We start from the raw sequence: 13,021 nt of genomic DNA on the forward strand, positions 1-13,021 counted from the left end.
GCTTACTTCAAATAACCATCTCCTGTGCATTGTTAACATCTCTCCCCTCCAAATTTCTATGCAATGCTCAGGGAGGTTAAGCTGATTCCCTCAGTTGTCATATTCATCTGCTTGGTAATTCCACCTATATCCCTTGTTATCAGAAAATTGTGTATGTCTGGGAATCTCCCAGGTCAAAACCACAAAAATTGCTTTCCCAAGTACTCTCAAACCTCAAGTCTTCTCCATTGCATGTTGTCTCAGGTAATTATCTCTTAGTAGCTAGAAATTCCATTTTCATTTCCCTATGAGGTACTGAAATTTCTAGACTTTCTGGACATCGTAGCATTTGCTACGATGTTCAGAATTTATTTACTACTATCAAAAATTTATTATAGACAAGAATACCTTATCTTTTAAAAAACAGAATATAATTCCCATCAACTTGAGATCATTATTATAATCATTAGGTCTCCCTCCACAATGAGTCACAAAACTCATTGTGGGAGGCCTTACTATCTATCACAATATATATCAAATTACATCGTACACTCATTCACTATCTCTGCACTCACACTTTCCAGCAAAGTATTCTACTTATCTTCCACTAGTGAATCAAAAATTCTGCCTTCTCACTACCTTATTCATGCTTCCTCAGATAGCCTTCCAAGGATGGCTATCTGAGGCTCTGCATAAGAGCACAACCTTAGGACTACTAATGGGCAGGGATGCGAAATATACAACCACTCTCTGTTAAGTCAACCCAGCCTTCCTGTGGTATCACCTGTTTACACAAAAGGAGCTCTAACATTTGCAGCAAGCATTCCTGCTGCAAAAAAATATCTTCCTAGTTGGGAGAAATGCCAACTAGACCACTAGGTAGTAGATGACCTTCATCGCCTGGTGAAACACCACCACCACTACCCTGCTTACTAGAGGCTTGAAACGGTGAATGCCATGTTTAGCCTCCAGAACAGGGGTTCTGGCTTCCAAACTCCCTCTCTTCTCCATGCAGTGTGAGTAATAAGGCATGACTAACATACTTAGAGACACAGACCCTCCTCTATTTCAAGGGTACAACATTAAAATGGTGGTAAGACAGGCCAGTCACCAGATAACATGAGTCTGAAAACAGTCAGTAACGAGTCGAGGCTTCCCAATAAACTGCCGAATAATCCCGCTGCCTGATACTCTACCAAGTCATTCCTGGTGAGGGAGTCCAAGTGGTGGTATTGGGGGAAGCACTATCGAAGCCACAGAATGGCAAGGAGACAGGTCACTCTTGGTATGGGTCTATGGCTCACAATTCTATCTCCATCCCCCAACTGCATGTACTCACTTTTTCTTTCATCTAATAATAAACCAAAAATGAAACAGACAATCAATGATGGCAACAGTGCGAACATAATAAATCTCCCTCATCAACCATTTCATCCAAACAATACTCCAAACTCACTAGGATCCCTTAAAAATAATTTCTACATCTACTTCACAAACATCTGCAGCATAAATTCCAACATAAACAATGTTCATCGCCACTTATAGACATCCAAACCAGACTTCATTCTCTTAACAGAAACCCAAATTACAGCTACATCAACCGTAGTTTACCTTCAATGCCCAAATTATACTATTCATAATTCCTTTCCAAAGAGAATGCCAAATTTAGAATCCCCTGCTTGTGACCTCCACTGGCTGAAGGTTTCCTTGCCCCACTTAGTAACATTGATCTGCTACATTTACTGGTCTCCAAACTATAAAAACCACAAAGATCTCTTCACCTTTTTCTGCACGAAACTCAACCATCTACAATCCAGGTACCAAAACAGTGAAGTAATCATCCTAGGTGACCTGAATGTCCACAATCCAACTGTCTGGCCTACTCCAACACTACAGATTGAACAAGACGTGATGCGGAAGTTTTGCTATAGACAACAATCTAATGAACATGCAGCTACCTACCTGAATTCCAGATAACCCCTCCACTCTCCCAATAACCTTGTCATTATTTTTCAAACCAGATCTCCATCTAGCACTGTAGAAGTTACCCCTCCTCTTGGCAAATCTGACCACAATCTTGTGCAAGTTTCCAGTCTTGCAGAACGCCCTCACTCTGACCACATTCAACCTCACATCCTCTAGTACTAAAAGGTACAAAGTGGGATGATCTTTGGAACTACTACTACTCTTCTTTCTCATATCATGACTATAGCTTCTCTTCTGCCTCAGACGCCTGCACTGAGCGAGTCACAGAAAAATCATCCTCAGTGACATGAAGGCATTCATCCCTCATTTCATCAGATGGTGAATGCTGATCTTGAAATTCACGCTTGTTCTTGTTCAGAGGCGTAGCAAGGGAAGGTCAGAGGGGGCGGTCCACCTCGGGAGGCACTTTGAACCTTTTTGAACTTTTGCAGTTAATTCTAAAATACAGTCTCGAGAACTAATTTCCAAATATTGTAATACTACTGCGAATTTTCTTCACAATTGCTGCAGGTGTTGCTAGTTGTGAGGAGTTTTTCTAAAAAAAATAGATTAAGAATTACCTACATTATTATGAAATAGACTTCGCCAATATCATCGATGATTTTGCTAACAGAAAAGCAAGAAAAATAACATTTTAGAATGTTGAAATTAAAGTTTTACTTCAAAAATAGACAGTGTTTTAATTTATTTCCCTATACATCATTTTGACTTTTATTTTTGGTGTGTATTGAGAGGGGCGGCAAAAGCTCTACCTACACCACTGCTCCTGTTATCATTCAGGGAGTGAGAGGTGTGATTGAAGTCTGATTAGCAGAATAATGAATTACTGACCATTCAAAACTATATACAGTAGAAGGCGGTTATAACGAATTCCACGGGACCGCATATATTTGTTCGTAATAACCGTTATTCGTTATATCCAAGAAGGTCATAATTTGAGCGAATTAAAAATGTTTTCAGATTTTTCTCAGCATAGGTATATTGGGTAACATAAATACATATGTGCATACATACATACATATAAAGAACAAAAATTTATTTTTAAAACTTCACATTTTTACATAAAAAATCATCAAGCGTGCTTTGCTTTGCACAAGATGCATATTTCATACATTTGAAATTGTTCCTTATACCACTAAGATGCTTGAATGTGTCATCTGAACTAACAGATTGCGATTCCATAAATCTTGTTAAAATATGTAAAGCACTTTCTGCTTCACACCAGGTAACGATTTTCTCATCACTGCTATTTTCTTCCTCGGAGTCACTACTACTATTATCTTCTTCTGGTGTATGAGAGATTTGTTTTAAGATGTCAGTGTCTGTTAGTATACCCGAAGTTGCGATGCCATTATCAATGTCTATAAAATTATCAATCTCTGTGCACGTTTCAAAATTGTTCAAGTTTCGTGCTTTTAACCACGCTGATAACGGTAAGTTATCCTCTCCATCTTCTTCAGATTTGAACTCGTATTCCGCAAGATCGGCTTTCTTAAAACAGTTTTGTATTGTAGACGATGACACCAAATTCCAAGCATCCCTCATTAAACGTACTGCGTGAAGTACACTGATCTTCGAATCGTAAGCATAAGCATTTTCCATGGATTTTTCTCTGCATTCTATCAGTTCCAAGACTAACAGACAACGAAAATAGGATTTAAAACATCTAATTACGCCTTGATCAAGTGGTTGCAAGACAGATGTCACATTCGGTGGCAAAAAAAAGAAGTTTTATGTTTGTTAAATTAGCCACTACAGGATGGGCAGGATAGTTGTCTATTAATAACAAAATTTTCCGGTTTTCACTGCAAAGATTTTTATCCCACTTGCGAATTTCATTTTAGAAAATTGAAGATGTCATCCAGGCCTTCTTATTCGCTGTATAATCAATGGGAAGTTTCTTTATGTTTTTAAAGCATCTAGGCTTTGCCAATTTTCCAATTACAAGAAGCTTTCTTTTATCGCTACCGGTCATGTTCGCACAAAATAAAACTGTGAGTCTATTTTTGATAAGTTTTCCGCCAATGCACTTTTCGTTTTTAAATTGAAAAGTTTTATCGGGCGTTAAATTATTAAAAAACCCTGCTTCGTCTGGATTATAAATGTTGTTGTATCCATACCTTCGTTTGATGACTGCCCATACATTCCTGATCCAGTCAGAAACGTTTCTGTCAATGGACAACACCTTGCCACTTACTTTTGAGTAGACAATATTGTTTCTGTTCTTAAAGCGATCAATCCACCCATTGTTGCATTTAAAATTGCTATAACCAAGTTGAACAGCAAATTTTTCGGCTTGAACTTTCAAAATTTGTCCGCTAATAGGCAAGCCAGCGGTTCTTTGTACTTTAAACCACGAAAGAAGTGCCTTGTCAATTTCACTTTTATTACACTTTTTAAGTTTTTTACACTTCGATAAATTGTTTTCAAAAGCTTTCAGAGTCAACTCGCGATTCTTCCAAATTGTTGATATTGTAGATCGGGACAAACCGTACTTCTTTGCTACTGTCAGATTTGATTGGCCCCTTTCCACCTCCCGTATAATTTCTACTTTTTAGGAAACCGATAAAATTTTCCATTTGACTCCCGACATTTTTCCACAACCAGAAAATGTGTACATACGAAATGTTAGTAAAGGAATGCCTAACGTGTATTATTCGTTCATTATTCCCGTGAAACGAATTCGTAATAAACATGAAATACATGCATTAAATCAAATGTAATTCGAATATACCTTCAAAATTATTCGTTATAAACGTGAATTCACTGTAACCGTGATCGTTATAACTGAGTTCTACTGTATTTAGAAATTTATGTACATTTAATCATACAAATACAACATTTATTTTACAAATGATATTCTGTCTTTTTCAATTTAGCTACTTCAATACAAATTCTACCCTACGGTTCTTTTTTATGAACTGGTCAATAACATCTTCATAAAAAGTTGGTTGAAACTTAATTTTCCCAAGCAACGTGCACGCTTGTAAAGGATGGCTGAAGCTACTTTCACTGCGTATGGCCTGTGTTTAAGACGACTTGAAGGGAGTGGAAATGGCTATGCGCGTGCATGAAATCACAGTGCTGTAGCGAGGACCTGGAAGCTCACATAACCGAGCAAGTCAAGGTAGCTTTGACTAGACGAGCAAGCATCGGCCTTCGATACACAACGCAAAGCTCAATTATTGCCATGCAAGCTTAAGACATCTTCTGTCTACAAAAATAAAAGCCTAAATGGAATGCTTATAAATGCATGCATTTATTAACAAATAAACATTACTTCTTTCTCAAGCATGGAGAATTCGCCCCTGCATTTCATCCAAAATTCCTATCCACTCTACAAGCACTGGTTCAACAGAAGAGTAGGAAAGCAGTTGAAGAAAAAACACAGCTTACTGCAGGTGGCTTGCAACAAGAACCCAAGCTTCATACACAGCCTATGCGGAAGCATGCAATAAATGGAAATCAACTATCAGCAAATCCAAATCCAACTTCATAAAAGACACTAGCTGAAAACTTGTCTCTTATCAAAATGATAACTGTGCCTTCTCTGGTTCCTCAAAAAAGCCATTGGAAGCAACCTTTATTCACCTGTGCTCACAGTTCTCTCCCATCCAGATGGCACCGCTGTTACAGCACCCAAATAAAAAGCTTACCTTCTAGCATTACTCTTTTCCTCTAACTTCTTGGATAGATGACGAAGGCAAAATCACCTTCATACTGACAACAAAGCACCATGTTCTTACTGTGACCTTTTGGCAGAAAGACAAGTAGAATAATAAACAACCTGAACCTTACAAAGTGGTCTTGTCCCAATGGCATCTCTCCTACTGTATTCAAACATTGTGTTCCAGAGCTAACACCTGTCCTCTCTTATCTCTTCAATCCTCTATACTCAGCTAGCAACTATCCCATCTCATGGAAACTAACATATATCCAACCCATTCCACAAAAGCCTACCTTTCAAATACTGACCAACTGCCATCACCTCAATCCTCTCAAAAATAAGCAACTCAGCGACTACAATATGGATTCCACCAATCTAAATCCATTGCCGATATCTTAGCCTACAGCACTCACCACTGGACACATGCCATGAGAAGGTATGGAGAAATGTATGCTGTTGCCCTTAACATTTCCAACGATTTCGATCATGTTTAGCATCAAAGCCTGCTTTGCAAACTGCCTTCCTTCGATCAACTTGCCACCCTCTGTAACTGGATAGCCAGCTTTCTCTATGGTCGTTCACTGCATGTCATGGTGGATAGCACCCTTTCTTTGAGCTTTTCTACTAATACAGGAATACCTCAGAGCTCTGTTCTCTCACCTACTCTCTTTCTCTTATACACAGATGATCTACTTTCGATCACTGCAAATCCAATGCATAGCTTTATTGATGATAGCACTCCCACTCATCCTACTCCTTTGACAAACATTTAGTTCCCAGACATCACTCACATGAAGATCTGCAATAACGCTGATTGCATACCATCCTTCAGCGGGGCAAGGGTAACCTAGTTGCTTTCAATACCACCAAAATGCAGTCCTGCCTTTTCTCTCACAAAAGGGATCTCAGTAATACACACATCGCCAGACATGATGAACTCTTTCTCCTTGTTACAATTACAAAAGAAACACGTATTAACCACAGTGAAAATTATTTAGTTGTAAATATTTCATCCTAAGTATCTTAGGACATCATCAGTACAGTAGTTTAAAACAATAATAGGAATAACATACAGTTAAACCGCAACGATGTTCTTACTATTCCTGAATGGGAAATTATCATACAAAATTGTGTTAAATAATTAATTTTTTGTTATTTTTTTTAATTTTATTTTATTTTTTATTTTATTTTATTTATTTATTATTTTTTTTGTAACACGTTACGCGCGTTTAATGAGATTCTATTGTAATCATGCACCCTAACTGTATGTTATTCCTATTATTGTTTTAAACTACTGTACTGATGATGTCCTAAGATACTTAGGATGAAATATTTGCAATTAAATAATTTTACTGTGGTTAATACGTGTGTTTCTTTTGCAATTATGATCGCACCACAGGTTTCGTTATTAAAAAAAAAAACTCTCTCCTTGAGCTGACATTTACCTCCAAACCGCTCTTGGCACAAACAATCACATCAATAGTTTCTTCGGATTCTAAAAAATTAGGCATTCTTTTTTGCTCAAAAAACTATTTTACAACCACCCCAATCACTTATCAGCTCGTAGTTGGACGGGGATCAATCGTTCGATGCTGTTGGCACACTCTCCCTCAATGAGTCTTTGGACTCCCTGGAGGTGTCGGATAATAATAATAATGATGATGATCCTTCACTCACAGTCTCACTTCAACCTCTATCTCACATAATGTTTCAGCTCTGTGCCTCTTTTACAGATCAAACCTGCTTCTCCTCTTCCTCATTTATTCCATCTACCTCTGTCCTCTGGAACAGCCCTCTTCATTATGTGTTTCCCAATAATTTTAACCTACAGCTCTTTAAAAAGAATGTCAATAGGTTTCTTGTTTCTCAATCCTCATCTACACGGTACTGATATGCTGTAGGTTCTTGTACCTCTCACACCTCAAATTATGATTACAGCTAACATTCCTGGTCTTGGTCAATCTTCACTGGATCCTTCCCACAATCATCCACAAAACCAGGTAACCAAATAACCTAATTGCTTTCTTCTGAAGAAAGCCATGATAATACACCATAGTAAATTCAAATACGAAAAGCTTTTCATGGAATCAGCCTCAGCCCTAAGAAACAATCCAAACCTCAACAAATTTGGTTGCATGAGACTGCCCCAAATTTGGAAAACCTACATCAGAAGACCTCGGCCCAATCGCCCAAGAATACCAACATTGCCCGCAAGGGGGCACCATTAGGACTTTAGGAGAAAGAATAGCTGCCTGCTTCGTCCTCATTTACTGTTTGTTGTGCTTGCGTGGACGTGTCTTGTTTTTAAGTTCCTGTGAAAATGGCAACGTGACGTTGCTGAAATATTGGAAGTGTATTAAAATTTTTTTGTTGAGAGTTTATTTTTCACTTGGTTAGACTATAATAAGTTTAGTTTAATCCTTTATCCAAGTGTGAGCAAACAAAGTTTGCACCTGAAAGTATCTTCAGGACTGGGGTAAGGTAGTGCAACACCAGGCAACTCGTTGCAAAGGTGGAGAAAGAAGATACTTTCAGGCGCATATCTTCTTCTTCTTCTTCTGCAGCTTCTCCCACTTAAGTGGGGTCACTGTTTGTTATGAGTCTCCTCCACACCTTCCTGTCTTGGGCTGTCACCACATCCAAGTTCTTCATCTTCAAGTCCTCTTCTACCAGCTCCCTCCATCTCAGGCGCATATAATATAATATAATACTCATGCGTATTATATCTTATTGTCTTTTAACCATGTATACAAGCCATACGATAAATAAATAAATATCACACTCAGAACAGTAGTGACAAAACTGTTTTTGAAAATACTATTACCTCAGGAAATCAATTAGTTATTTGGAAAATATATATTTATGCAATACTGTTGTGTTCTTTACTGCATAAATGTATATTTATGTAACAAAAAAAATTCAACACTGGCTACAACTGTGTGCCTGCATGGTTAGCCTAGTGGCTATGCGCTTCGCAACCATATGCCTGGGGAAGGAATATCCCAGGTTTGATTCCCGTCGATGACGACATGAGAAGCTTAAGGATCTTCTTCAGCCATAACCAAGTTAGCTGGTTTTGGGTGGACAGCAGGGTTTTTTCTGCCAGTTTATCTGGGGTTTTTCATCCCGCAAGCAGGCAAACCAGCCCCAAGAATGAACACACAGGATACAGCCATAGTATGGCAAGGAAGGCAATGGAAAGCCACCTTGCTCATAATCATCTCCCTAGTATGGTAGCATATAGCTCCCCCCCCCTCCCACCAGCCGTATGGCAGAAGGGAATAGAATAGATAGAATATAACGGTGTTGAGTTTTTTTATTCTCTTATAACATAATAGTGAATACACTGGTGTTGATTTGTTGAAGTACCTCTGTAGTACAATTGAAAGAATGACAAGAAAATGTTCCCTTTGACTAGAAAAAAAATCTGAAACTGATTTTGTCATGATGAGAAAATTCTTTATATGGACGTCTTTCAACTAAAGATGAGTCAGCCAATCTCATATAGAGGTAGTAAGGATTTTTCCTCCTGGAAACTTGGGTTTTTCATCCTATATACAGACAAATCAGCCAGAGAACATACAATTAATATATCACAACAGTCTCAGTGGGTGGTAGATGATGTAGCATGTGTGCAGATAGTATATTAGTAGGAAGTAGATGGCATAGCATTTGGATAGTATTGTAAAATCTCTTGTGGTGAAAAATAGAAATATTTTACATGGGCCATAAAATACTTATAATTGAAAAGTGTATATAATCTATTGTAATGTAATAAATTCTGTAATATAATGTTAGAATAACTGAATGTAGAATCACAAATATTTAGAAATATTCAAAAATATTCAGAAATATTTTACATGGGCCATAAAATACTTATAATTGAAAAGTGTATATAATCTATTGTAATGTAATAAATTCTGTAATATAATGTTAGAATAACTGAATGTAGAATCACAAGCAATTGAAACAAACAAACAAAAAAAGATCAGACAGGATTAGGCTAGTAAACAGAAGGTTTACTAGCCTAATCAGTTTAATAGCCAACAACAGTCTCAAAGGTCACCGGATTATATGAGTTTTGCTGTCAAAACCTAACGTAAGTGCGAGTGATAAGGATGCCTCCAGTAAATCCAGGAATTTTTGGAAGGAAGGCCAAGGGATAGCAAATGATATAAAAGGCAGAGATTGAGGGGCAAAAGCTTGCTCTCTTGTTTTTTGTTCCTGTGGTAAGCTTTTCGAGGAGGGGAAGAGGCCGTATTTCAAGATATCCTTCTGTAAAATTCTTCGATGAATGTACTAATCCACGTGCATGCTTATTTGTTGCAGCCGAACCAGTTCCTGACATCACCGAAGAAATGCAGTACTGTTACAAGGGAGAAAATCACCAGACGACTACCGGTGGATAGTGCCTGATCACCGTAGTGCAAGATTAAGAAAGGAGCCAGTGGAATTCACCCTTAACCCTTTAGGATTCAGAACTGCACATGATATAGTGAGCTTGTAAGTAAGTTGCTTTATGTTAATAGCCAAGAATGTGTGTACAGACGATAGATGTTGATTCTGTTTAACTAATGGCATAATGTGTTGAAGAGGTCAGAAAGCCGAACGCGAGTTAGAATGTGCTTAAAAGAATACTGTAGACTTGAATAGTGCTTGTGTTATATAATGCTTAGAACATATATAGTATAATTTTGCCTTTTATTATGTGTAATGAGAGTAAGGTTATGTGTGCAAAAATCCATCCACGTGCCTAATAAATTGAGTGTAAGTAATCCCTTTGTCTAATGCTTTAAGTGAATTGTTTCAATGAATGTGTGGAGAATCAGGCACGTGATATGTCCTATTTCCTTTGTATATTAATTGTCTTAGTTAGAATAAACGTTTGGTTTTGTTAATAGCTTGCCTGATCTTTGTTAGCCAATGCACTGTCTCACAAAACTATTCAAACCTGTGTGACCTAAGTTGAAGTAACTGCCATGACTGAATAATTTGGAGTTGTTTGAGATAAAATTGATTTAAGGGTTATTATACATGCTTAGCTAAATTATTCTCTTGTATGTAAAGGAAAGATAGAAAATTCTTTTACACAATCCTTAATAGCGCAGTCATTAACAAAAATAAATTTTTAAGGATTAATACATTTGAAATACAGCAACATAGATTAAGGATTAGGCACCAGCCAGAGGCTTTTTCCTCAATCTATAATACTAGCACGTGTGAGAGTATACTTTACAGCAATAAGGGGAAGAGAGGGAAGCTAAGTAGATTATTAAAGGATTAAAGTTAAATAATAGTATTATACGTGAGTTCGAGATCAAAGCATATAGGCATTTTACAAGCTCATGCAATCCGAAAATGACGAAGTAAGAGCGGAAATACACAGAAGTAAAAAGTAATGTTACGTACATAGAACAACAATATAATAAAACTATAAATTACCAATTACAAACATTACAGTATATTAGTGGACTGTAGATGGCATAGTATGGATGGAGATCATGTAAATAGTGAATAAAGTAAAGTGATAGTGGGTGTAGAGTGCCCTTCTACAATGAGTTCTTGGACTTCGTGGAGGTGCCACATAATAATAATTATAGTAAATTGTTAAATTAAAAATAATGAAATAACACCCAAATTACAAGAAAAATATATGTATAACAGTTAACATTCATCATCATCACGAACCATGGGCTCATTGCCCGTTGATGTCTGATGCCTGTTTCACTATCTTCTTCCACCTTTCTTTGTCCAGTGCACAGTGTCGCAGTTTTTGTACACCCATTCCGCACCAGTCTTTTATATTGCCTATATATTCTCTGTATAGTCCACCTCTTCTGTTTAAACCATCCAAAATACCAAACATAAATGTCTTTATCTTCTGGTCCTCACTCATTCTACAGATGTGTCCAAATAATTGCTGCTTCCATTTTATAATCTTCTGCATTAGATTCTGTTTTGGTTGTATCTTCTGATAGAGCTTTTCATTGGTGATTTTCTGTACCCATCCTATTCTTAGAATCTTCCTGTAACAAGTTCTTTCAAATGCCAAAATTCTTTTTCTTGATTCTTTATTTATTACCCACGTTTCAGATCCGTACAGTACACCGCTGAAGATGCATGTTTCCAGTACTCTTAGTTTTGTTTGCAGACTGATCACTTTACTTTTCCAGATGTTATCCATGGCCTTCAGATGTGTTCTTCCCTTTGCAATCCTGATCTTTATTTCTTTTTTACAGTACAAGTCATATGTCAGTTTACTTCCCAAATATGTGAATTGTTCTACATTTTCTATATCAGTTCCATCCACTTGAATCTTTTGTTTCATGTTCTTCTCACCAAATACCATTGTCTTTGTTTTTTCCAAGTTCATAACAAGTCCAAATCTCTTCCCTTCCTCATTTAATAGTTTCAGTGTTTTTTGTAGTTCTCTTTCATCTTCTTCAATAATAACAATGTCATCTGCAAATCTCAGATTGTTAATTCTCATTCCGTGTACAGATATTCCTTTGGCATCTTCCTTTAATTTGTCCATTGCTCTTTCTAAACGTGCGGTGAAAATGCTTGGTGATATTGGTGAAGATAGTACCTCTGATTGTTTTAAACCATTTCCCCAAATCATCACCTTTTCTAACTGCTGCAACTGCATTCTGATAAACATCTTTTAATATAGCTATTAGTTTTTTTTATCAATTCCATAGGATTCCAGAACTGCTAATGTCACTTTCTGGTCAATGCTTTCTGAAAATCAACAAAGCAAGTATATATGTTTTTGTTTCTTCTCCTAGCTTTCTCTTCTATTAACCTCATTGTCAAAATCTGTTGAATTGTAGTTCTATCCTTCCTAAATCCTGCTTGCTCATCTGCAAAGTGTGCTTCCAATTGTGTTCTCAATCTTTCTGTCAATATGATCATCATCACTTTACCAAGGTGACTTATCAAGGCAATTGTTCTATAATTTTTACATTCTAGCTTATTTCCTTCCTTGTATAATGTTACTAATATTGATTTCACCGATTCCTCTGGCATTTTCCCTTCTTTCCATACCATAATAAGTTAACATTATTACCAGTTAATGTAATAATGACCAAGTAAACAAAAATATTGATAATGATGTGCTTCTCATTACAGACTTAGCCAATTACAATGGACTTTTACTGTATAATATAGTCATTTTTGTGTGCTTAAAGTCAATTAACAAATAAATTTTATAGCAGAACAGAAATTAAAAGCTTTCAAGCTTCCTTTGCTTACCGTAATAATTTAGCCAATCCAGTTCCAAGCTGTCCAAGACTACCTGCAAAGCATTTTAAAATGTTTTTGTCACAGCCTGTGAAAACACGTCACACCATATTTCATTCATAATAATTACTCATGCAAATAAAGTAA

At 36.9% G+C, this 13,021-nt stretch overlaps 1 protein-coding gene across 1 annotated transcript in view; it reads right to left on the minus strand.

Annotated features, from left to right (window-relative positions):
• The window catches only part of Tdh (L-threonine dehydrogenase), a 240,374-nt gene that overhangs the window by 182,907 nt on the left and 44,446 nt on the right, over positions 1 to 13,021 (minus strand). The window contains exon 3 of the mRNA XM_090401872.1: positions 12,887 to 12,929. Within this exon, the coding sequence (XP_090257998.1) occupies positions 12,887 to 12,929 (43 nt within the window). The remainder of the gene's footprint in view (positions 1 to 12,886; positions 12,930 to 13,021) is intronic.

This window comes from Typopeltis vanoorti, chromosome 12, assembly GCF_054136105.1.
Source record: "Typopeltis vanoorti isolate ZY-2024b chromosome 12, IOZ_Tvanoo_1.0, whole genome shotgun sequence".
NCBI lineage: Eukaryota > Metazoa > Arthropoda > Arachnida > Uropygi > Thelyphonidae > Typopeltis > Typopeltis vanoorti.